At 40.7% G+C, this 26,748-nt stretch overlaps 1 protein-coding gene across 1 annotated transcript; it reads left to right on the top strand.

The window, feature by feature from the left end:
• The first annotated feature begins 381 nt into the window (after positions 1 to 381).
• On the top strand, positions 382 to 26,510 carry PPIL4 (peptidylprolyl isomerase like 4). The gene is made up of 13 exons (XM_018565643.1): positions 382 to 462; positions 1,656 to 1,723; positions 3,179 to 3,243; positions 7,743 to 7,860; positions 10,027 to 10,169; positions 11,443 to 11,539; positions 13,996 to 14,112; positions 14,960 to 15,084; positions 15,912 to 15,978; positions 16,061 to 16,172; positions 20,915 to 21,011; positions 22,005 to 22,137; positions 26,247 to 26,510. The coding sequence occupies exons 1-13, from the start codon at positions 393 to 395 to the stop codon at positions 26,457 to 26,459; spliced, it is 1,425 nt and encodes a 474-aa protein (XP_018421145.1). The 5' UTR covers positions 382 to 392; the 3' UTR covers positions 26,460 to 26,510.
• Positions 26,511 to 26,748: the final 238 nt, after the last annotated feature.

The following is a 26,748-nucleotide window of genomic DNA, read 5'->3' as shown; positions in this document are numbered from 1 at the left end:
ATCTTACTTCCGTATTACGTCCTGCCATTCCCAATATGGAAGCGAGGCCACGCCCCCACGTTGTCCGCTAGGCAATTGCCATGATGTCATTCCCTCTGCGACTGTGTTCGTTGACGTCCCTGGGATCCACACGCTCTGTCATTGGATGGTTATTGTTTGACGTCATTACTTTGAGCCAATCTCAGACGAAAGAGCGGTTCTGCGTACGTCTTAGATACATGTCTGCTTTGAAAAACCCATGTAGTTGGAGGTTAACGCTGTAAACTTTGGCCTATGATTACGGATTAATTGAGTTATTCTGATCTTTGTAAGTAGAATAGGGCGGTTTATGTTGTCAGTTCAGAAACTGACACAGCCCGTGTCTTTTAGGAAGACAGGCTCTACTAGCAGTCATGGCTGTCCTTCTGGAGACCACGTTAGGGGACATTGTCATTGATCTTTATACTGAAGAAAGACCCAGAGGTAAGATCATGTTGGGTGCCTTTGTGTTTGGGCTTTTGAAAGTAGTTTTGTTGTTTTGCTTGAAATAATGCAGTGTATAAATACTTTATATGTGAGAATGTAGACCAGAAAAACACAGTCATTTAATTTGTAGTACTCCTACTCTGTAAACCTTATGTCCTAGATCACATGTGTCAAACTCAAGGCCCAGGGGCCGATTCTTCGCACCCCACGCCCACCGAACGCGCACGCCTCAGCGGTCCAGCTCCCGACGCTCCTCACATCTAGCCGGGCCGGTCACATGACGGGTGCCGGGGATGTGAGCGTGACGGGTGTCAGCCGGGGGACGGAGACTATGGCTGGGGACGAGCCGGCATCTATGGAGGGAATGCTCAGACAGTAAGTGGCCGGCGCGGGGGGGGTGTGTAAAACGCAAACGAGCACATATAGACGATCGGCGGGCTATGGAGCGGGTCTTTTCTGCCCGTGCGTGCCCGCAGAAAAAAAATGCCGTCCGGAGACGGCAACCCGCCAATGCTGAAGTGCCGTCCGTCCGTTTTTTTACAACGGGCGGACGGGAAGAGGTTAAATTGAGTTTGACACCCCTGTCCTAGAGCTTCAAATAATACGTGTTTTTGCTATTGCATTATGCCAAATGTTCTATTGACAGTTATTGATAGCATTCATTGCATATCCGAAGATAGTGTATGCTATTTAAGAATGTGCATTTAAATAATGCTTTTTTGTTCCATAACATTCAGATATTTTGTTTTCCAATGATGATAAAATGAATAACTTTTCTCTTCCGTTCATTGAAGGACACAATTGGGACTAGGAGATCTGCAACCACTGGGTTATATCGCCACCCGCAGGAGTAGGGTTCTAGTCAAAAAAATAAAGCAAAGAACAGCCTAGGGGTGTTCCAGATCTCCGATCTTAGTCCCCACTGTGTCCTTCAATTAATGCAGAGAAAAGGATTTTGAGTACAAATATCCTATTTTTATTATCATTTATGTATGCCATTTCAAAAATAGAATGTTTTGGTTTTGTTTGCAATATGTAAAACAAACTAAAAAGCTGTTTGTTGCAAACAAGCTTTATTGGTAAGATGAGGAAGACAAATTGTTGCAAACTATAGAAAACACAACACCCCCCTCCCCCGGGAGCTGTATAATATTGTTTTCTTAGTAGGTAATATGTTTTATCTTTTTCAGCTTGCCTAAATTTCCTGAAGTTGTGCAAAATAAAATATTATAACTACTGTCTGATACACAATGTGCAGGTGAGTATTGCTTTTTTTTTTTTTTTCCTACGGTGCAGTCAATCAAATTATTTTCACGTTAAAGTGCATCCGTCTGACAATTTCTTTTTCATTTCTCAGAGACCAATGGCTAGATATGTGTGTTTGAGCTATGTGCAATGTCTGTCCCTTTGCCTTGGCCTTTACAAGTAGGCTTTGCTTTCTCTGTTGGTTGTTTTAATCTATTTTATAGTAGTACTTTTAAGGAGAAGAGGGAACACTGAGAGGTTTATGGAAAACCCCAAAACACTAATGAGGGTCAGGGACAGAGGCAGGAACTCTGACAGGAAAATAACACCATTAGAGTCCTCAATAAGTGAGGAGGGGTAGGTCTCCTTGTGCCATGCTCCACATATAACTAAAAACGACTCTTGGGTGGAACCTTTTTAAACTGATACTTTTCTAAAATGTTAGTGTAAATAATTTTAAAATGTGTACATCAAATTGTTTTTGTATGTCCTTCATAAGTCCCACAGGGTTACCGTGCCAGGTTTCAATTATACTGTGTTGGTCAGAATAGCCTTGTTCACTTTGTGTCACTTGGCAAACTACTTTTTTCCTAAAATATATATATATATATATATATATTTAGTACTCGCATTGATGTGGGCTTGTGCTGAGGCCCCTGTGGGCACGTGACAGCCGAGAGCCTACCCTTTATGTAATTTGCATTTTTCAAAAATATTGTTGTGTGGAGATTGCATAGTTACCTATATGCAGAAAGGTTGTTTGAGCTGCAGCTTCTCAGCGGTATCAGCTTAAAGCTTATGTGAAGTATACAAGTAAAAAGCAGGCTAGCAAATTACATCCACTCCAATTTATACTGTGTCATGCTTTCACGTAAAGACCTTTTCCAGCCACAATATTTTATTTTTAAATAATGTGAGGGTAGAAGGGTTAAAAATGGATATTTATTGCTGTCTCTCTTGGGGAGATTTCCTTATAGTTTTTGTCCCTGTGACACCAGGACAAGAACTCAGGGGAGTAGGTCACCAGGACTGCAATAACAACCGCACATACAGTACGTTTTTAACCTTCCCTCATGCAATTAAAAAAAAGTGTTTACCATTTCAAAGGTGTCACAAAAACTCCTTGTCCCTCATTAAATATTACTGGGGGACAGAAAGTGCGGCTATATCTCCATAATGGGAACAAGGACAGTAATAACCCTTTATTTACCTTTTCACACAAGACAAAGCTTCAGTCACAGTTGTAATGCCCAATACATTTTGCATCCTTCTTTCTTTTTATGTAGAATTAATTGAGGGAAATTCTGGTAAGGGTATATTGCCTGTGGAGTTCTGGAGACCTTTAAAAACATAGTACGTGGTTCAACTTTACAGCAACCATGCAGTGTAGAAAACTCAGTTTTTGAATTGAACGTGCTAATCGCCATTAGTTATATGTGGCCTAATTTATTTCCTTTTTTATTTATAGAGAGACTTTATTATACAGACTGGTGATCCTCTGGGGACAGGCCGAGGAGGCGAATCTATTTTTAGGTATGTTTGTTCAGCTTTCTTGCATGTATTTTCTAAATGTTCATTAGCTTTATCTAAAATGCGTATTCAGGGCTACACAATTTGCTGTTGTGGAGGTCATTGTGATGAAAAATGCTACTTGCAGACTGTAAAATGTTCTCCTCACTCCTCAAGTCAACTTTACTGTCTTAGCTACGTATAGTTTTTTTCCTTTCCATTCAGCAACACTGGTTAGACTCCTTCCTTTATGCTGCTAGACTTGGGGGCTGCTGTGTTGTGAGTCACTGCTCAGTGTGTTGGCTGATAAGGTGGGTGGTGGAACCTATTTCTATGCTCTTGATATGACTGGGGTACTGTTAAGTGCTAATTGCTGTTGCAGTGTGTAACTGGTGATGGTGAGGAAGATGTTCTGTAAGGATGTGGAGCATTGCTGTTACGGTAGCAATGAAAAATACTTTGTTCAGTTCTGTAGAATGGAGTTTTCCACATCCTGAAGGTGACAAAGGCTGGTACTGTATAATGGAGAGGCATAGCCATTGACTGTTGCTTCTATGGTCTACTACACTTCGCAAGCAGTGATGGCACAGCTCAATAAAATAAACCCAATAATCTTGTAGGAGATGTTTTCCTGGAGATAGCTGTAAACCTGCCCAGATAGGATTTAAGGCCACTGACTGTTACTATTTACTGGGGGAAGAATTTCCCATTTTCTTGCCAAAACTGAAAGTTATAATCAGTTAATCATTCATCAGTACAAATCAGATGCACTATTAACCCATTCATAAATAATATATATGTTCTACCTCCCATAATATTTCCCTTCAGCCCAAACTGTTTAAACTAAAGTGTATGTCCAGCCAAAACAAAAAGCTTTGGATAGAGTGGGGATAGATTAAAACCAATGTTGGTAACCTCGATCGAGTAAGCTTTAATGAGACACATGAAGCTTGTGACAACACCATTAAAGTGCTTAACTTGATCCACGCAGCAAGAGCTTCAACCACCCTTGCCTCCTATAAGTGACCGATGCTAAGAAGGCCTTTGATCTTGTAAATTGCCAAAGCTTATTTACAAAACTAAAATGTATAGATCTCGGAGAGAATGTGTTAAAGGGTCAACGCCATCTGCTCCATCCCCCTCGGCCTCTGTCAAAGTTAATGGAGTCTTTTCTGAACTCTTTACAGTATTCCTTTTGTCTTTGATTCTGAGCTCTTTTGCTGTAAAATTAGGGGGAAAAAACAGATATCCAAGAACTCCAGGTTATGGGAAGACAATATAAGGTCTCATCTTATGGAGATGACTTATTGTTCTCTCTAACTAATCTGATCGCCTCATTCCCTAACTTCCTTAAAGAGTTCAAGACCTATAGAGAACTCTCCTATCTGAAAATAACATTTACAGTCATGGGGTCAGTAATGTCTTCCCACTGGATACATCAATTGAAAGATGCATTTAAATGTTCCCATCTGCATTGAAGTACTTGGGGACCTTTATCCCATCTGATCTGAAACACACCTTTGCCCTAAACTTCCTGCCTCTCCTGCAAAAAGTGAGATTCTTGCTTTTGTAATGGAACTTGGGGTTGTTCTTGTGGTTCGGCCACTGCAAAATCATCGGCAGGGCTTGAAAAAACCGCTCGTCCTCTCATCTGTGACGATAGGATGGCGGAGCCTGACGAGTAGCTTCCCGACCGGCCGTTGTAATTACACGACCGGCCAGGAGCTTTACGTCTGAGTGAGAGCAATAATTTTAGGGCCACCAATCACTGCTAACACTAGACTGATAAACAGTAAAAGCGTTTAAAGCGTCACCTATGGCCAATGTTCAGTGTTGTAATTTTTGCAGGCGCACACAATTTTAAGGGTTGACATGTTTGGTGTCTATTTACCCAACTTGACCCCGTCTTTTATATTTTATCAAAAATATGAGTAATAATAAATGTTTTATTACATAACGTAGGGAAAACTTTTTTTTTTTCTCTGAAATTTATGGTCCTTTTTTCATTATATAGTAAAACATAAAAACCCTCCAGTGGTGATTTAAATAACACCAAAAGAAAGCTCTATCTGTCCCTAAAAATGTTTACATAAATTGCAAGGCTATAGTCCAGTCATGCGGACTGGTGACATTTTTTGACTGACTGCTGAGACGCCCTAAAATTTTTCAAGCCCTGATCATCAGAATGGAAAATCTACTCTACTTCTGTCGCTATCTCTCTATCTCTCTATCTCTCTATCTCTCTATCTCTCTATCTCTCTATCTCTCTATCTCTCTATCTCTCTATCTCTCTATCTCTCTATCTCTCTATCTCTCTATCTCCCTATCTCCCTTCTACCTGAAACAAGTTACACACATCAAAAACCTGTTGGCACCCTTCCACAAAGAAAGAAGAACCCAGAATTTTCTCTGAAAAAACTTGAAACTGAGCAAAGTAATTGGCATCCATCATCATGTATTCCATATTTATTAAATAACAGACTTTGATTTTTAATTCAGCAGAACATTTTAAAGCATGGTGGCTTGTCAATGTGCATATTATCAAATTCCAATCTGGCTATTTTATGTTTTTCCTTCAACAGTGGCGTCCTTCTGGGCCTCCTTATTAAACCACTGTAGCTCAAAAAGTGACAGATGGTACGATCAAACACTGATGTACCTTGACTTCGGATTTCAGCTTGTATCACTTTGGACGTTTTCCTTTGCTTTTTGTTTACCATTCACACTATTTTTCTGTTGAATGTTGGATCATTTTTTTTCCTCTTGCAGCCAGGTCGAGAGGTTGGCTACACTCCCATGAACCTTACATTTCTTAATAACATTTGCAACTGTAGTCACGAACATCAAGTTGCTTCAGACAACTCTCTCCTATGCTTTCTCTGGTATAGAGCTGCAGCTAACGATTATTTTCAAAATCGATTGGTTAGCCGATTATTAAGTTTGATCGGATAAAAAATAAAATACATTTTAAAAAATGGCTCCAGTGATGAGACTACTAGTTTGTATTGAGATTGTAGTCCATCACAGGAGCAAGCTTGGAGCGGTGAAAGTAAAAAAGAAAAAAAAAAGTGTGGTGTGCAATGAAAAGTGTAAAATTATACAGCAATGAATGCAGAATGGGACCGGCTATAGAGGACTACAAAACACAGCAATAGTTCATTACACAGCACAATGCAGAATACCACCAGCTATAGAGGAATACAACAAATCCCAGCAATAGTACATTATAGCTGGTGGTATTCTGTATTGTGCTGTATAATGTATTATTGCTGGGATTTGTTGTACTCCTCTATAGCTGGTGGTATTCCGCATTGCGCTATATAATATATTATTGCTGGGATTTGTAGTCCTCTATACAGCACAATGCAGAATACCACCAGCCATAGAGGAGTACAACAAACCCCAGCAATACATTATACATACAGTGTATAATGTATTGCTGGGATTTGTATTCCTATGTATAATATACAGCACAATGTACCATCAGCTATAAAGGAATACAAATCCCAGCAATACATTAAAGAGCGCCATGTGTGGGAAAGTGCAGCATGAGCAGTCTTCCAGCAACTTGCTTCTGAGATTAGGCCTGTCTTATCGGCGGCTGTCATCCGCCCACACCTGCTCCTCCTTACTTCTTCTCCCCTTGTCCCTGTGCCGATCGTGAATGCGGGCGGTGAGCGTGAGGCGGGGAGGAGGTGCGGCGTAGATGCGGGCGGGTCTGGCAGCGGCGAGCGTGAGGTGGGGAGGAGGTGCGGCGCGCAGTGTGTGTGGAGCCGTGAACAGTGCCGACCAATCGGAAGCCGATTAATCGATAATTGAAAAAGTTGACAACTTTTTCAATAATCGATTATGTCGATTAGTTGTTGCAGCCCTACTCTGGGACATGTTTATTGTGCTGCACTTGATAATACCAAACACCAGAGTGCTACTTTTCTCTATTTAATTAGGTGGCATCCTCACCCATCCCTTCTTACTACATAATATTTCTACCCAATGACCCCTTGTATACCCTTTCTCTATATCCCTCTCATCTTTAAGTCTGAAGATGTACACATTCCATCTCCTGTATTCTGTATATCACCTGCCACTGCTCTTTATAAATGAAGGATTACAAAATACCCATGTTGGGGTTTAACTGCTATATTGACTATGTTAGACTCAGAGCAAGGTGAGACTAGATCCCCTACAGTTTGACTTGCATAGGAATATGTTTTTTGTTTTTTTTTGGAAGCAAATTTTCTTTGCTTAATCCTTTGAAGTAGCACCTGAAAAGCGTCCAGGCCCAGTCTTTAATTGTTTTGGTATGGGAGTTAGGGATGTGGTACAATTGAGATGTGAAGGCTGGTCCATCCATATTGATTTTTATGGTCATAAACTTTATCTGATATTTGTGTATTTCTAACATTTTATGTATTTTTTTGTAAAAAAAAAAAAACTTTAATTCTGAGCAAAAATGTTTTATATTTCATTAAAAGCTTATAATCCAACTATCCAACTTAGTTGCCCTTTGTTTCACTTTTCAGTAAACTGTATGGTGACCAAGCTCAGTATTTTGAATCTGAAAGGGTGCCACGGATAAAACACAAAAAAGTGGGAACAGTGTCAATGGTGAACAATGGCAATGATCAGCATGGATCTCAGGTAAGTGACAGACATTTATTTTTATTTTACTTTATCACTTTTTATTTTTTATATATTTTTTACTTTTTTATATCTTTTTTTTTTTATTCCTATTTTGGAGGTGACAGGTTCTCTTCATGGAACCTGACCTCCAACACAGAACAGATGTTCTGTGCAGTTCCTGACAGCTGAGACAGGTGGCGCTGTGATTACAGCGCTTTGGTCTCAGTGATCACACAGAGCAGACAAAGAACGGACGCTCTCCTTCTGCTCTACGGGCTCTATGGTGAGCTCATGTGCTGTGGTCCCTGTGGAATTGCCCTATTTATGCGAGGTATTGGAGAGGTTTGATTTTGGATCAAACTTTATTAGATGGGTCCAATTGATGCGGGTTGATGATGAAATAAAGTTATTTTTCCATCTAGATAGAGGGACTAGACAGGGCTGTCAACTTTCCCCGCTCTAGTTGGCATTAGCAGTGGAACCGCTAGCTACAGCTATCGGGCAGGCTCCTGATATTATGGGTTTTTGGAGAGGTGATGAGGAGGATAAAATTGCTCTTTATGCGGACGATGCTTTTCTTTTCTTGGGGGACACAGACAAATCTTTATCAGCGTTAATGCTGTTAGTACAGAGGTTTGGCTCTTTCTCAGGTTTTATTATCAACTGGGATAAGTCAGTGTTATTACCTTTTTAGATCCAATCTGTCGGCCTCTTCCGAGTTGTGTGTAGATGCATTTAAGTATGTTGGAGTTATGGGGTCAGCTGATATAGCGGACTATCTTACTCTTAATCTTAATCCTCTTTAACATAAATGTAAACATAAGTGTCAATTTGTGTAAACTACCGCTTACAGTTATAGGCAGAGCCAATTTGATCAAAATTATATTGGGGCCGCAGTTGCTTTATGTATTACATAGTTCCCCTATTTGATTTACACAAAATTGGTTTAAAAAGATAGATACCCTATTTAGAGATTTAATATGGCAGAGGAAGACGGCTAGAATACGGCTCTCTATTTTACAGCGGCTCAAAGAAATGTGAGGGCTGGCTATTCCATACCCCAAATTATATTTCCTTGCTTCCCAGCTGCAACATATAGTTGGTTGGGGCCAGAAAAATGTTTATGGTCTGGTTATCCACCCTGTATCTCACTTGGAAGCTGGACTGGGCCCTAGAGTTACAAAATATTCTACTGTATATCTTATAGACAAAGTATGGCAAACAATGAAAATACTATGTGATATCATTTATTCACGCCAATATGGAATAAGGTTATTTACTAAGAGTTACACAAATTTGGTTGGATTTGGAGCATGGTACACTAACAGACCTCACTATTTTTGTTTCACTATGGGGTTAAGGCTTTTCCCCATAGTTCTCAGGGTAAAAGGAGGATGCAAACTAGCGTTGTCTGGATCCGCCCAGCTGCGTGAGTGACAGCTGGCTCTCCCTATCTAGAGGCAGAGCTAGCTGTACCCTCCCCCGTCCGTTCCGCCAGTCGGTACTGGCGGATCGGAGCGGGCAAACCAGCCCCTCCCCTGTCACGGCAGAGAGCCGTGACAGGATAGAGAGGTGAGCGAACGCCAAATCGGTGAAAAGCACTCACCTCATAGTTCTCCTTTAAATCCTTTTGCATGTTGCAAGAGGAATTTCACTTTCCTAACGCATATTTTTTGTAAATTATTTACAATTAAGACATGTTATTCAGGCACAGTGTGGAATTGCACCTCATATTTTTGTTGAAGCATCCCTTGTCACTATCGTGGCACACTCTGTGGAGAAACAAGGTTTAATTTCGAAGATATATGATGCACTTATGGAGGGAGGGATACCTGGGCAGCATGAATCTCCTTTCTGGAGTAATTCTACAAATTCATTTTTCATGTATACACACACACTATTACGTATACCGATGCCTCTCACTGTCCTTCCTAGTTACCTTTTCTAGAGATCTTCTTTAAGAATTAGTTTTTGTGTACACCTGGCCATGTTTACTTGCCTGCTGTCTTTTTAATTGCAACATTGTATGCAACCTGATTCATTACAGATTTTTAAATAGATTATTGTGTATGCACATTTCTACTCATGCACATTGCTAATAATTTTCACTCATGTTTTATTTCATACTGCTACTCTATAAACTGCTGACATCTTTTAAGATTATGCTTTGATTTTTCTTTTTAGTTTCTGTTCACAATGGGGGAGAATCTGGATTATCTGGATGGGGTGCACACAGTATTTGGAGAAGTAACTGAAGGAATGGATGTACTGAAGAAAATTAATGAGACTTTTGTGGATAAAGATTTTGTTCCCTATCAAGACATCAGGTATGCTGAATAGGTTATATTCTGTGGGACCAGTTTTCTGTTTGTTTATTGTTAATTATTTATGGGATTTTGCATCTGATACCGAGAGTGAACTTGATCCTTTATGTGTAGGAATATTAAACGTTTTTCTATTAACCATTATCAGAATTGTGCTTCACGGTTGTTTCAGTTCTCATGCATGTGCCTCTGGCACTTTATGAAAAGATTTACAAAAGAATCTAACTGCAAAGCTTTAACACCAACTTTGATACATTGGTCAACTTTCCATGCGAGGGAATGAGAAATCAGTGCTAGCTAAGGCAGCAACCTAAAACCAACTAAATAATGGGAATAAAAGGTCAGGGCAGACTTGCAGCAAGGGTTGTCAAAAAACAGGCACAGGTCTTAAACGGGTATCAGAACTGGAACAAAGATCACGCATACTGGAGACTGGGGACAGATACTCAAAGAGGTCTTGGATTTACCAAGTGCACTAAGCAGGTTTAAATAGCTTTCCCGGACATTACCTCACTTTTTGGTAAGGACGAGCAGGGAGCAGCAGTTCAGGAGTGTCTAGACTTGTAGACTGGAAAAGCCCTTTAACACATTTCTGGGGAAGTCTGAAGTGGTTGCACAGATTGATTGGAATCAAGCATGGGAGACATATGTGAAACAGCAGAACGATCCTTCAGAGCTCTAACGTGAACAGTGACTCAAGTTGGTTTTATGAGACCGCGAACTGTGAAAGAACAGCATTGGATTTCTGGCAAAATCAGCAGTTCTTTTTTAATTCTATTTTTTTTAAATGTTTACCATTTTTTTATTAACTGGCAATGTTCTTATGTATGGAATGATGGATACATATGCTGCCTGGGGAAAATCACCCCATCAGAAAGATTCAGCTGTTTACCTGTATTGAATGCTGTTAACTTGATCAGCATTAATTAACATCTGACCAGAGATTCAGGGAGAAGGGGAAATATCTGAGAGAGCCAGTCATGTGGCAAGCTGCTACTGCTATGCTGTCTTTTAGGTAACACATAGTGCTCTGTAAATGCATGCAATAAATATTTATTTTAAAACAGACAGGGTACATGAAGTAAATGCTGATATAAAAAAAATCAGTTTAAACACTCCTAAACCTGAAAAAAAAATCAACCAAATCTATTTGCTTTACTTTTAAAGTGTTGCAGTGACTTACTTTGTGTTGCGGATTGATATTTACCCTTTATGTGTTTTAAAAGTTGTTGTGTTTTTTTTGTTTAATAAAAAATGAAATGTTTTGTTGTTGTAGGATAAACCATACTGTGATTCTAGATGATCCATTTGATGACCCACAGGAACTGGTTATTCCAGATCGATCCCCTGAACCCTCCAAAGAGCAATTAGATGCAAGTATTTAAGCTATAACGAAACATAAATGGTCTATTTTAACAGATATACTTTATAATTTCACAGACTCGTATCTCATGTCCAGTATAGACATGGTACTGAGTTTGATTGTCTCTCCTTCATGTGCTAGAAAAAGGCAAAATTAAGGTGGGGCATTTGAAAGACATTCCAGTCGCAACTTGAAGACCGCATAATTTACCCTGTAAGGGCAGCTGGCCTGCTTATTCTGGCTGAAAAAATCAGTCAGGTTCTTTTGCTGTGAAATTATGATGGCATGTGTCATTTTCCTTAGCTGTTTTAGCTGAAATCACAAGGTGTACTGTAAAGGAGTAATTCTACTGCATGTACATTGTAATTGTTTTCATAGATTGTATGAAGGATAAGTAACTGTAAGTCTTTTCTTTTTATGATGGTTTGCTGAGTAGGCAGTGTTGTTTGTGCAGAGCAGGCTGTTGCTAGACCTATAGTAAATGTACCTCTGACACACTCTGAGAATATTTTACTTTGGCATCGGAGTAGAGATGTAAAATTTCCTGAAAATTTCCGGCCATGAGGGGGAAAAAATGTTTTTTTACGGAAAAAAAATGAACTTTTTAGAAAAATTGAAAACAAAATTCACTGCGGAGTATTTTTACAAATTGAAAGTCATTTTGCTACACTAGGAACTTGAAATGCAGTGTGTAATAAAGTATTATGCTTGAAATAAAAGTACAGCTTATTCAGTAAATAAACTAAACTTGCTTTTTAAAATTACATTTCTTATCACAAATGGAATAACAAGGACTGTAAATGTTAGTAACATTTCAACTATACACGAGAACAGGTAACCACCCCCTTTCCCTCCAAAAGCAAAAAAACAAGCAAGAACATATTTGCAAATTGCAGCTTTGCTCTCAGCAGAAGTTGCACTGTGGAAATGTTTCCAAACTCTAGATGTTGGTCTCATCATTTTACTGAGAGGAGGAACAAAAACAATTTACTGACCAGACTATGGGTAAACATTATACCGTGATGGTGTAGAATATTATTTGGAATCATTTTAAAGGTCATACAGAAACTCTTTTGTCAGACAAATGTACCCCCTTACCTGTCAATTAAAGCCTGAGAAGACAGAAACTATCATCTACTATCATACCAACAATCGCCCAACTGTAGGAAGTACAAGATACAGCCCACAAGCTAACTAAACTGTAGCCTTTCCTCTGCAGTGCCCCTAGTGGCAGAAATGCATATTTCTTTGAGTTTGAGAACTGCGTTGAGAAGTACAGTGTTACTTGAATTGTATTCCAGGATTTGCTTGTCTTCAGCTGAGGGAATGTGCAATAAGTTAAGACTTAACATAAACTCTGAGAAATCTTTCATTAGGGTCTTCATGTTATATAGTTTGAATACCATGTCAACGATATATTATTTATCATTGTAAAAGAACATATTCCACACTCCATTTTCTTTCAATTTTTCCAGAAAAAAAAACCAAAACGGCTTGGCTGGAAAAAAAAACAGGGAAAAATGTTTTTTTCCCAATTTTTTCCGTTTTTTTCCCCCCCCAGCCCTTCCCATCTCTACATAGGAGGCACAGCATGCAGCTCCTGTTGCCTTAATAAATCACAACTGTGACCACATGAAACATCTGTAAGTATGATTGCTTTCCTTGCAGCTCTGTACTTTTATACATGGACTTGTAAAGAGCAATCTTAACTATGAGTGCCAAACTTTGACATCTGAATTTGGGGCTCATTGTTTGCTTTGTGATAAGCACTGGGATTTTCAGGCTCTAGGAATGGGAGTTGTGAAAATAAAATATTGGTTCCTGCCTCCAGCGTTGGCAGAGCAGATATTGAGTAAGGTGCTTCTTATATTGCACATGTGCCTCATAGAGTTCAGTGCTCTCATCAGTATCACTCTTCTTTTTCCTATACCTTGCCCTAATGACTTCAATAAAGACAGACTTAAAATACTAGGTTATCTGTTATGTTCTGTATGTGTATTTTTTAGCCCTCGTTCACACCTGACCGTTTTGTAGCGCGTTCTACGCTCGACGAACGCTCTACAAAACGCTCAAAAATATAAATTGCATTGTAGTCAATGGTCTCGTTCCCACCTTGCCGTATTTCCGCCCGTCACTAACGCCCTACAAAACGGCCCACGCCTGAAAAGGTCCAGGTACTACTTTGGGCCGTTTTGTAGGGCGTTTTCCATTGGGATACAGCCAAGTAGCCTTCGGAATCGCGCGACGGTCGTGCAACTTTTTTTTACAGCGAATCGTGGTAAAAAAAACGTGCGATGGTCGCGCATATGCAATATGCCTAGGTGTGAACGAGGGCTTACTGGTTCACCATTTTCATAGAACATTTATAATTTTGTGCGGAAGGGCGTTTCTGCCCTGATTAGGAGTTTGGAAAAAGATGTCCCTTAGATATGTTCTTCCAGGTGATTGTTGTCCTCTTTATGATAGAGTGGCAGGATTGGTGCAGATGAAGAAATTGATGACAGCAAAGGAAAGTCGGTAGAAGAAATTGAAGAACAGCTGGCTGAGAAAGAAGCCAAGACCAGATCTGTCCTGTTGGAAATGGTAAAGATGACCTACCCTACAAATGCATATTCAAAACTCTTCAACACACACACACACACACACACACACACACACACACCATTATAACCACGTTAAGCTGCCATTTCTCAATGGCACCCTGGTAAAGGGGCCTATGCTGAACATTATTATATTGATCTCCATGGAGAAGTTAATAGAAGAGGAGTACCTCCAAAGCCTAAACACTGATCAACAGGTACACTAGTAATAGCTGCTGTTGTTTTGTCTTATGCAAAAAGAAATAAAAGTTACTATTAAAAAAAAAAAAAATTGTATCTCGTAGGAAAATCAGTATATCCAGCTCTATCTACAGTACTATCCATCATAGCAAAACAAGTGTCCTAGGGGGGTCCAAGCTCAGATTGGAATACAAGCTTGAAAGACTTTTTTTTACTTCATTAGAGTGAACAAACAATAACTGCCATATTTATTCAGGCATGTAGCTATAAGTGATCAATATGAACCGGTTTTTATTTATTGTAAAATACAAACTGGATGCTTTAGTAGTTGCTTCAGTTATAACCACTAAAAGGATAACCATTTAACACCGAAACATTTTGCTAGTATGTAAACAGCAATTATTGCCTGAGCTCTATTTTCACACCTTCATATAGCTTTATGGTTCCAAATGTTTATTTCCAGCTTGCTAAGGTTTGTTGACCGAAAATTCACAATGAAAATGCCCAAAGTAATCTAGTTGATTCACTTTCTGCATACCTATTTAGACTATCGGACCATATAAATGCTTCTCTAAGATATACTGCTTTTGTGGTTTTATACAGCTTTGTACTCTTCCTGTAATTGTATGAGACTACTGCTTATTTCAAAGGTCGGTGACATACCAGATGCAGAGATCAAGCCTCCTGAAAATGTACTCTTTGTGTGTAAACTAAATCCTGTGACAACAGACGAAGATTTGGAGATAATTTTTTCACGATTTGGAGCTATAAAAAGGTATGTTTTTGCCCAAATGCATGCTTCAACCCTTACACTGCCATGGGTTGAAGGCCTCTTCTTTTTTTTTTTTGTTGCATAATATTAGTGTGGCTTTTTATCATGCCAAAATTTCAGTAAAAAATTACACTGAGGTAAATTTAGTGCACAAAAACACAACATAATACCTATTTTTTTGCTAAAATATAAAAGATGAGATTATACCGAGTAAATACCCAACATGCCAAGTATAACGTTGTGTGCACCCATGAAACAGCGACAAAAGTGCGACAAATTGTCCATAGTTAACGCTTTTAAAGCCTGTAGAGGTCATCAGTTTAAAGTTGACCGTGGATATTGGCCCTAGAATTATTGCTGTCACTGGCGCACGTGTCGATACCTTACATGTAGAACATTTTTGTACATAGGGGCACCTGACGTGTGTTAAGTCACTATGCGAATGTTCGTAGGGGCGTGGGACTTTAAAAAATGTTTTTGGTATTTTTACTTTTATTTTACTCACAAGCCTCCTTTGTAATAGCATATTAGTGGTGATGGGTCCTTTTCTCTTTAATGGGGCATTAGGGGTCTATTAGACCCTTTGTGTCGCTTTTCCACTTCAAAGAAGCTATTCAAGCACAGATTGCGCTTGAATAGCTTCTTCCCCGGCTTCTGTAGACAGGGAATGACAGCTGAGGAACCCGGAAGTGATGCAATCAGCATCTCTTCTATCTCAGATCAGCATGGATGAGATCGGCTGCAGCGATATGTTTAGAGGGGTGACCTATTTTGTCCGTCTTGACATTAATTTTCCTTTTTTTTTTTTCTCTCTCTCTCTCTCTTTCTAGCTGTGAGATAATTAGAGACGGGAAGACTGGTGAATCGCTGTGTTATGCTTTTATTGAGTTTGAAAAGGTATCGATGATTAGAGTTTGTATCCTTATTCAGAAAGAGCAATACACATTACTCACATTTTATGTTTTAACGTCTTATGCAGGAAGAAGACTGTGAGAAAGCCTATTTTAAGATGGACAATGTGCTTATTGATGACCGGCGAATACATGTGGATTTCAGTCAGTCTGTGGCTAAAGTGAAATGGAAAGGAAAAGGTACCATCATTATTGTGTTCTGCGGATAGTAAATTATAACATGTAGCAATAGAATGATGTACGTTGGGATTACCGGGCGTAAAGAAATAATAATTTTACTTGCACATCCAAGCAAAGTTCAGATTTAGGTTTATTCATCTTTCACTTGAAAGTAAATACTAGATATTAGGGACACCAGAAGCCATATACTGTTGGGTATTCTGCTGCTTACAAAGGAATTGGATACTGCCAAACTAAATAAAAATTGTAGACCATCCCAAGATGGCTATCTGCATGACTTTTTCACTCTTGTCTTAGGATAGACGTCTTTTCTTTAGCCCCACAAAAGTCTGATCATGTTTTTACCAGCCCTTTTTGTTTTTCTCCTCAATTGTTACTTCAATTAATAATTCTCAGTATGTCGCTGCTTGAGCTAATCTCTACAATGGCAGCTATCCAGATCGGTATTTCCTCAGCCTAGCTTTGAAGTTCTGTACCCGGAGACTGCTGGATTGGATCTGCAGGGCTAGCTTAGAACTATCTTTCAGGCACTGTGTTCTGCAAGCTTTCCAGACCCTATTAATAGGTTAGCTGTGGAACTTCCAAAGCCATTTGCATTACCTCCTGTGCTTGCCCTGTCTCTGGAGACATTTTCTAAGAATCTAGGTAGGCTGATTGGGCTGAACACCATAAGCTACCTCCTTACTTGCACCACTGTGCACCTTTTTAATAGTTCACATTTTCCACCAATCTTACCACCGAAAGGGTCAGTGCTCGGGGACTGAGCACTGACTTCATCTGCTGGGTGGAGTGCTGCACATGCTAATTGCTATCTTCTCTGCCATGTGGAAGAATTTCCCCACCACTGCTCCTGCTTTGCAAAGAGCCACGGTGAGCTAAGCCCTTCCTTCTCCCTATCTACAGTGACATTGGTCACTTCAAGCCAACTGACCCTCACCGACTACCAGGTTTGTGGGTTTTGTGAATACCTGAGGCTTTGCCTCGTATCCTGGGCTTAGTTGCATCACTGTCATGTGGTGGCACCGTGCCTGTAATGTTTTACTGTGTTGTCTTATGGGTTGTGGGAAGTTGTTATGGTTTCCTTGGGTATAGGCACTGTGCATGTTGCCACAGAGAGCAGGAATGGGGTGTGGCATACAGCATGCTGGTAGATAAACTGTGACCTGTTAGACTTGGTGCGTGTGACTGGAAGCAGAGGGTAGAGGATGAACTCTGAGGTTCTGCCAAACTAAATGTAAGAACACTACTCTAAGAAATAACACTGCAGATTTGTGTCTGGGTATAGGGACTACAGTATATATAGAGTTAATGTATCTAGCCATTTATGAACGTACTGGCAATCTCTGTTTTCCTGCCTGCATGTAAAGAGCTCTTCTCCTCATAGAAGCTTAGGTAAAAAAGATTCTGGTCATTACCACTCTGTCTGAAGTTATTCCTTAAAATGAATAAAAAGAGGGGAAACACTACAATGCCTATATCTAGACAAAGAGGGGACAGTCCCAGTGTATCAAGAGGCAATTCTCCCCTAACATCTCCAAAGACTTTTACTTTGTGCCTTCTGAAGACACCTATGCCTGAAATCTTGTTTTCCTGTGGTTATAGGGGTCTACTTTATTGCAGCCCTCTTTAGGTCTGCTGGGTGAGGTCAAATCCCCTGCCTTATCACCTTTCTGGTGCTGACCGCAGGGGCTCTAAGCGCACTCCCTGGCCCTCCCCTGCAGACTTAGCTTCTGATCTTTTTGAGGAATTGCAAGAGACAGTCTAAATTGATGCAATATGTACTACTGGAGGATCAGCCTACTGTCTTCAGTCTTGGGTCTTTCAAAGCTCCTACAGCGGCAACATTGCACTCACTCTTTGGAGTATTGCTCAATAAGAATTGAAAACACCACAGTGTGCCCTTGACTCCCCCTGAACACTTGCTGGATGTGTTCCTCTTGGAAGGGAAATTGTTAAACAGTGGTCTGTACCCACTGCAGATCTGCCAGTGGCCCACCTTAGCAGGGAAACCACTAGACCAGTAGAGGGTGATCTAACCTTCAAGCATTCTATTAATCATCTGTGAAAATTCCTCTCTAAAACCCAGTTCTCGATGGTGTACTCTACCCTTCGCCCTATTTTCTGCTGAGAACTTAATATGTCAAACTGTGGTGGAATAGGTTGAGTCCCTTTTTAAAAGGTGCTCCCTTCACTGTGGCACTGGAACTTTACCTGATGGGGGGTGCAAAAGAGATTTCTGGAGCTCAGTGCTTCAGCTGTGATGGCCTTCTGAAAGCATCTAGGCTGGTGTCTCATGGGTCTGCTGTCCATACAAATGTGCAGGACACTATGGTTAAAGACTGGGGTGCAGACTCTGTATCCAAAAAGCATCTAACTTGTTTGGTCTTCGAGGGATGACTTCTCTTCAGTCCTATCCTTGACATTCCCATCAAGGATATCACTGGTTAGTTAAAGTCCCATCCCTCTTTTTTACCTACTCCAGCAGTAGGCCCAACAAGGCCTTCTAATCCTGGTTCTTCAGCCAAATGCACAACTGGAAGAAAAAACCTAGTAAACCTTCAGAAAAGTCTTTAGCATTAAGGTGTGCCTCTAGTATGTCTCTTCAGGTAAGCACAGCACGTTTGTCCTCATGCCCTTCTTCCTTGGTCAGGGAGTTACCCATCCTTTTAACTATTGCTGGAGAGTCGGGAATCAAGGGGCATCCCTCTTCGAGATGTCCCCTTTTTCTCCTATCCCTTCTTGGACTACCTGTGCATTCCCCTCTGCTGTTGTTGTGGGTTTAGCTCCTTAGCAGATGGGTTTAGCTCCTTAGCAGACTAGCTTGTATGACTCTGAGGATTAGATAGTCCCCGTCCTGATTAAGAAGCCTTCCAGTTTTGGAGCTCGTAAGTACTCCCAATTCAGCCACAAGCCTGTTCAGTGTAATAAACGGTGTGTGGGAATTAGCTCTGTGCTGAGAAGCAATCCCGACAATATTGTCAGGATCCTTCCCTCCCACTGAGTGACAGCAGCTTGTAGGAGATGCTGCACGTTCCTGAAAACCTGTGCAGACGCAGCAGATAGGGGGAAACCTGATAGTTGGGGGTACCCTCTCCCGAATTGATAAAGGGAACGCTGATTTTAGACCCAGTGGAGGCCTAAGTGGAAAGTGAGAGGCGATACTGTGTGCAGGAGAGGTGTGCACATTGGGGGAGGAGTTAAAGTTTATTCACTGTTGTGAATTTGGTTGTGACAGCACTGGGGCGCTGGTCTCACTCACCTGCAATAATTGGACTGTAAAAAGGACACTAGTGTATTCCTAACTGATGAGTCTTTTACACTTTGTGAAATCAACAATGCTTTAATGTTAACCACCTGGAATAGTAGGATTGCACAGAGGACAATATTCAATTTTGCAGATATTATGCACATGGAAGCATTGCAAATTTTTTTCATATATATGATGCATTGTTTAGTGAAATACGATTAAGTTTGATAATGATATGTGTATTTTGATCACTGGAATTTTTATGTACAGTATTAATATACAGTATTACGTACATGTTTTAATACATTAGTGCGACACAAGTTATTTACTTTGTAAAGAGCAGTGTAATAAATGTGCACAACACTTGGAAACAGTATTTCCCATGGAATAAGAAAAAGGTGAAATAACGGTTTCCATCAGTCTGATCAGGTCCGCCTTTAAAAACAGTTTTTCAGGCATACCCGATTGTATGCCCGCTGTTAAGGTGCCCATACACCTGCCGATTTATCGTACGATACGTACGGGCATCTACTGTACGGTCGCACAACTTTCGGCTTCCTAGCACGCTCGAAAATCGTACGATTTTCGGCAGGTTGCTAGCGTGCTCTGAAGACGAAAGCTGCACGGGCCGGTGTGCGCAAGCGCACACTGCCCGCTCAGCATTGCAATCATCGGAAGCCCGCCCCTCAGGGGGGCGTGTTTTCGATCGCAAGTACGATCTGCCTGTCCAAGATGAGCAGGTCGTACAAAATTTGAATGACCTTACAACCATCGCACAACGAAAGTCGGTTGGTTGTAAGGTGTATGGCCAGCTTTAGTCTATGGGCATTTGAGTGTGAACGGATGGGCATCCGTTTATACCTGGTTACCCCCGGCTCCGGACAGGTCCGGGGAAAAAAAACAGATCAGAGATCTGTTTCGCCCAATCTGATTGTGCCGGATCGAGGATAATCTGATGTAAATAGAAACGTGTCCGCTCACATCCTATTCCCCATAGACTGACATGGGGTCCGGCAGTTTCAGTTATTTAGGTGGAGGAAAAAACTGTACGGATATGGATGTGACAGCTGCTCTGTACTGCTGTGATCAAGAGGGGATCCATGCACCGATCCCCTCCTGATCAGCCCGTGTAAGAGGGGCCTAAGTTTGGAACCATGTGTAAATGAGTGATGCTACGCTAAGTAATATCCCCTACTGATAAATTGCTTCTGTAACAAATTTCCTTTTTTACCACCTTGCTGCCCAAAACTTTAAATAAAAAAAAGAAACCTGGGAAAACAAGCAAGGGCAGATTTCCGTCAGTCACAGTGTAGTAATATGGGGAACCTGGATCAATAGTTAGAAAATATTTTAGGAGACGTGTACATGGGCTTTTAAAAATTCAGTGTATTGCACTACATACGTCAAGATGAATGTCTGTGTGCACTGTGTTCACTAGCCAATAACCATGGTAGAAAATGAGAGAAAAATGATTGTTTGTTTTTTTATTTTATAGGAGGACAGTATACAAAAGATGACTTCAAAGAGTATGAGAAGGAAATGGGAAAACAGTCCAAGCTTGCCCTGAAAGACAAAGCCAGGCCTAAGCAAGACAAATATGATCTTGTAATAGAAGACAATGCAGTAAAAAAAGATTTTTTTTTTTTTTTTTTTTTTTTTTTTTTTTTATATTGTGCAATCATTAAATATGGAATTCCAGTCCAAGTCAGATGGCTATATATATTTGTTTAACATTTACAGGGATGATGTCATACAATAGAGGTTGTAGATGTTGTCCATAGCAGTTAATTGGATATCCTGTTTCACTGAGTACTTAAGTGGTGAATTAAATCTGCCTGTTTATTTGACTAGCATTATATAGGTTCCAGTGCTAAAATTGTGATTTTTAAAACGTTAAGGGCCTGTTCACATGAGTTTCAGGTGCGGATCTGCAGACGTGGTGCTATGTGTTTTTGCCGCGCTTTTGCTGGAGTGGGGCTGTCAGTATGTTAGCTGCAGTGCAGTGCGTTTTGCGTTTCCGGACCGTACAAAATGTGACATGCAGTATTTTTCTGTTGTAACCTGAACGGACTGCGCACGTGAGAACTGTAGCCCATAAAACACATAGGGATACATTGGGATGCATTTTTAATGCAGGAGCGTATGGATCAGGTCAGCACAGAAAACGGACGTCGTGTGAACAGGCCCTGAAGCACATCTGCAAGAATTTATTTAAATAAATGATACAAACATAACAATGTGACAACGTGAGCGACCCCGCGATGGCCTTCACTAAGGAATAAGATGCAAGTGGTCTTTGAAAGAATATCTCCAAAGCATAAATTTGACCCTTGATGGTACCAGGCGGTCTAGGCCAGCCATGGAAGAACAGCAAAGAGAAGGGAAACTACCATGGATTACAGTAAGGCACACATTACAGTATTGGTTTATGTAAAAAAAATCTGAGCGTTTAATGTCACTTTAATTCTTGTTTGCAGTCAGAGCCTCCTGTGTCTGCCTTGCCCAAGGTCACTTGTCTGGATTTTTAAAAAATTAAAAAAAGAAAGGGTGTCCTGTATTTTATCAAAAAACCTTAACAATCTTAGCAGCAAATATGATCTTGTAATAGAAGACAATGCAGAGGAGACAAGCAGAAGTCATCGACATTCTAAACATAAAAAAGAAAAGAAGCGCCATTACTCTGATGATGAAGATGAAAAGAGAACAAAAAAGTCAAAGGTACTGTAACCTGCATTGCTAAACATGTGAACATTCTAACTGAAGGGTAGGCAACCTTGTTGTGGAAGTGCAAGTCTGTATAATATTAATGTGCAAATTGACTAAGATAACATTTTACATTTCAGCTATGGGTCTATTGATTCGGTGAGAATTTTGCTATTAGCTAAGATATCAAAGGAATACAAACTTCTTTTTTAATATCTTGCAAAATGTATTTTATTTTCAATACAATCTATAGGCAAAAGATGTAGCAAAACAATTGCTGATTTTCTAGTTTGAGCAGTGTTCGTTTTAAAACAACTAGTATGCTGTAGATTTAAAAGCAAACATTTTATTCTTTTTAATTTTCTCCCGTTTATAATGACACAATAATGTTTTATTACAAAGCATGGCAAAGTTATTTTACAAATAAAATAAAGACATTTTGTCTTCAGTTTTGTGGATTTAAAAAAAATTAAAATGCTTTACTAAAACAATTTAAGGAACCGAATTGGAAAAAAAGAAATCGGCAGCATAGTAATAGCTATGGGGTGAAGGGGAGGAAGGCGCTAATTAGGACTGATTCCGCTTGAGGAGCCAGAACAGTTACAATGTAGCAATAAATAACATTGCTGTATTCAAAATTCTTATTGACACTCTAGACCAGTGGTCTCAAAGTACCGGCCCCAAAGTACCGAGCCAGTACTATGTGCCCCGCAGCCAGCTCACAAGTCTGGTACGTGGCCACGGACCGCGTACCAGACTTGAGCCAGCAGCTACAAGGTCTGCATCTCTTTCAGATGCAGACCGCATAGCTGCTTCTATGGCGGCTTGGATCCTTTCGGCCAGTGTCTTCGCTGGCCGAAAGGATTGATTATTAAGGTCTGCGGCAGACCTTTACCATCCACCACTAGATCACCAGGGATCGATGTGAGTGTGTGTGTGCTTTTTTTTTTTTATATGTACTGGGGTAGTTTTTTGTTTTTTTTATGTGTATGGGAGGGAGTAGAACTGTACTAGGCTCTATTCACAGCTGTATCTTTAGGTGCAATTAGGGATTCCTGCTCCAGCAGGAGTCCCTAATCTGGTGTTTAAAAGCGGCAGCTGACACCTATTCAAGTTAATGTTCAGGTGACAGCAGTTGCATGTAAACACCTGCATACCGCATGTAATGATACGTGATATGAGTTCTATCTATTCTCACCACCCGTCTTCCCGATTAGCAGGGAAGCCGTCCCCATGCTTGTCGTCACTATATGACGAGAAAGCATGAAGTCGGCTTTCTGACCAATCAGCAAGCCGGGCGCACGACATTACACGGTGCCCGGCTTCCTGATTGGCCAGCTTTTCTTCACTAGTGAAAAGTGGAGCATGGCGCAGGCTTCCCGGCCAATCAGGAAGCCGAGCAGCGTGTAATGACGTGCTGCCCGGCTTCCTGATACAGGAAGTATTGAGCTAGGCATCGGAGCATTTGGGCGAGTACGAGTACTCGCCCAAATACTCGGCATCGTTGCATCCCTATTATATTGGGGTCCGTAGTACCAAACCGGATATAGTTACATTTTAATGTATGAAATTTGGCACGCAAATTTGTCGAGTGGCCCCCTAGGGAATTGAGTTTGAGATCCCTGCTCTAGACTCTATCATGTGTGTGTCAACTTACACAGAAGAAGCAAGATCTGCTCCTATGGTACAGATCAAGTCAAGTCAAAATGCCACCCAGGATTTGTCATTGTACGGTAAGCAGGGGAGAGGTTTTATGGTTTTCAGAGATAGCTGAGGACAATGTAACTGATCACTGCCCCTTCTCTTATTAACTGACAAGATTTCTTACAGGTATTCTTTTGCACTTATGGAACTGATATAACACAACACCTTAATGGTGTATTTAACAGACCAAAAGGGAGCAAAAAAAGTTAATTGTCATGTGCTATAGTTCTTTCAGTACATTACTCTACTCTGTTCATTGAATTATAACATAGTTTGAGTTGGTTTTCTTTGAATCTTAAATAAGCTATTGAAGTGCAGATCGCACTTCAATAGCTTATAGCTGGGCTCCAGGAGCCCAGAACTGACAGCCTAGGGACCGGAAGTGATGCAATCTGCATCGCTCCCGGTACCATAGAACGGGGAGGAGAAGATGAACGGAAGTGGTACAGTGCCTTAATCACATGGGGTTGTGCGATTTAAAGGCACTGTACTAGTGTGAATGGGCCCTCAAAAACATTGGCAGACAGAATCTAACACTCTGACAGACATTCTCCCACACACATACACACTCCCTAAATATTTTTTTTGTCAGATCCACCCAGTCTCCCTATCTCACGAGAACTGCAGTGGATCCTCAATCTTGGGTCCTGTGTGGGCTGCTGTGCTGTGATTGAGCTCCATCCATATGTGCATTCCTTGTACAGTGCCATTGTGCACCCTGTAGTGGTGCCGGGAGCCAGAATGTGACATCAACCCAGTCCAGACAACGCTACAGGGCACGCGAGGGAGCTGTAAGCAATGCACGTATGGATGGAGCTTCCTCACAGTCATAGCCCCATCCCACCCCACCTCGAGCTGACACTCGGCACCAGGTAGCATATTTTGAAAGGCTGCTTGGCGTGAGAGCTGACAGTGCTGATCTAGGGGGAGGCTGAGGGGCCTCTCCCCTAAAGATGTGGAAGGCATGCGGTGACCCACTGAACACGGGGTCTTGACCCACTTTTGTGTCACGACCCACCAGTTGACAGCCAAGGGTTCAAAGTAATTAGTTACCACTACCCTATTGCAGGTTAAAATGTCTTAAGAAAAAGTCTCATTTCTGCATCATTTGCTATTCCATGTGTAGTTCTGGATAGTGATCAAAATGGTAATCTGGGAACTGTCGTCTCTATGGCCTGCAGTGATTGTAAGCATGTTTTCCTCTTGGGAGCATGTACAGATATGAGATCTGGGGCTGGAGGCACAAATGATCATCAAGTAGAGTGGCCAGGGTGTTGATTGAGAGAAGCACCATTGACGTTTGAGTTAAAACTGAGATTTACATGTACTGAAAAGTGCCTATATTTATCACATGCTCAGAGAAGGGGTGCATTTAGGATGCCTATGTCCAATGAGGTATTTTCAGGTGAGGGTTTGTGGGAAATGCACCATTCAGGTAATGTGACTGGAAATGGAAAGTTTGTTCATATGTTTTTATGCAATGATAATAAGGTCTTATTATTATTATGATTAATGTTCTTATTAAGAATTATTATTATATGGAAAGGGTCTCTGGAAAGGTTATTTTTGGTACTTAAAAGTACTTGTGTTTACCTTGAAATTGATCCCTATGGAGCCCTTGGGGTCCTGAACCAAGTTTCTACACCAGGCCTCCAGATGAAAGCCCTGGGGATTAAACCCCAGCCCTTCCACTGTTAGGCCCCACTCCTTGTCATTCAACTGATACTTACCAGAATCTTTATTGCCTTCTGAAGGTGTGGAAGTTAACAGTTGTATGGACAGGGCTTTGGCAGGAAGGGATGGAGTTTGACCTTAACTTTGGCTGAAGTCAAGGCTTTGTGTACAGCTGGCTGCTATAGTTCAAGGGGCTCTACAGGAACACATGAATCAATTTTGGGCCAGGTCATGTTAAAGGTTTTTTTTAAGACAAGAAACTGTTCCTTTGGGAAGATTTCAAGTGTCCCCAATAGAATATTTTTCTCTCCATTTGTGTTCTTGTGACAACTCAAAATTGAGAGTTTTTTCCCCCAGCTTTCAGTCCCGGTGATGGTGGTCACCCGGACAACCAGAGTAAATCTCTGCAATAGGGACACAGACAAAAATAAAAACCTGGTAGAAGTTCCAACCCATGCTCACTCTATCTGAAACAAAACAAAAGGATTTGCTTTCATATATATTAACTTGACGTTTGTTGGAGCCAGATGAAGAGGCATTTAATTTCCAAGCCCTGTTTCACAATCTAGTTGTTTAGTTATTATAATTATGATGAGTGCCATTAAAATATCCCTTTTAATAACTGAAGTCCATGCATGTTGATTGGACCACTGGGGCCTTTGTATTTATAACCTGCCTAGAGAAATTAACAATATGGACCACAATAAACGCTAATTTTAAATGTTTTTGTTTTTTTGCTTTGACAGGATTCTGATAGAAATGATCGCCACAGGAAACATGAAGAGGATTATTGCAAAGAGAAGAGGCGAAGTGAAAAAAAAGAAGGCAGGAGAAGCCGTAGTCTTTCCCGTGACCGTAGTAGTTACTATAGCTCCAGGGAAGATCCCAGAGAGAGAGACAAGGACAGGAGAAAAGACAGAAGTCCAAAGCAGTACAAAGAGTGGTCCAAGTATCCATAAAGATGCGGATAGACCAAAGCCAAAATGAGCATGCTTATCCATGTGTGTAGGGGAGGGAACAAAAAAAATAAAATAAAAAATGTAATATTTTCCTTATTATAGAGAGTTTTATGATATAAAATGCATCTGCATTATACCAATACACCCTTATATTTTTAAGATATAAAGTGTATCTAAAGCCCAGACTCTCACTGGAACAGGAGTAGAGAGGAAATCTTCCAAAGAGGACACCTGTTCCTGTGAAGAAAAGTGAAGGGAAATGTCCCAATGTGCAAAAACCACAAAAAAA

The sequence above is a fragment of the Nanorana parkeri genome, unplaced genomic scaffold (genome assembly GCF_000935625.1).
Source record: "Nanorana parkeri isolate BGI_ZX_2015 unplaced genomic scaffold, ASM93562v1 scaffold869, whole genome shotgun sequence".
Taxonomy (NCBI): domain Eukaryota; kingdom Metazoa; phylum Chordata; class Amphibia; order Anura; family Dicroglossidae; genus Nanorana; species Nanorana parkeri.
The sequence above is the reverse complement of the archived record's forward strand: the minus strand, read 5'-3'. Positions and strand labels throughout refer to the sequence as shown.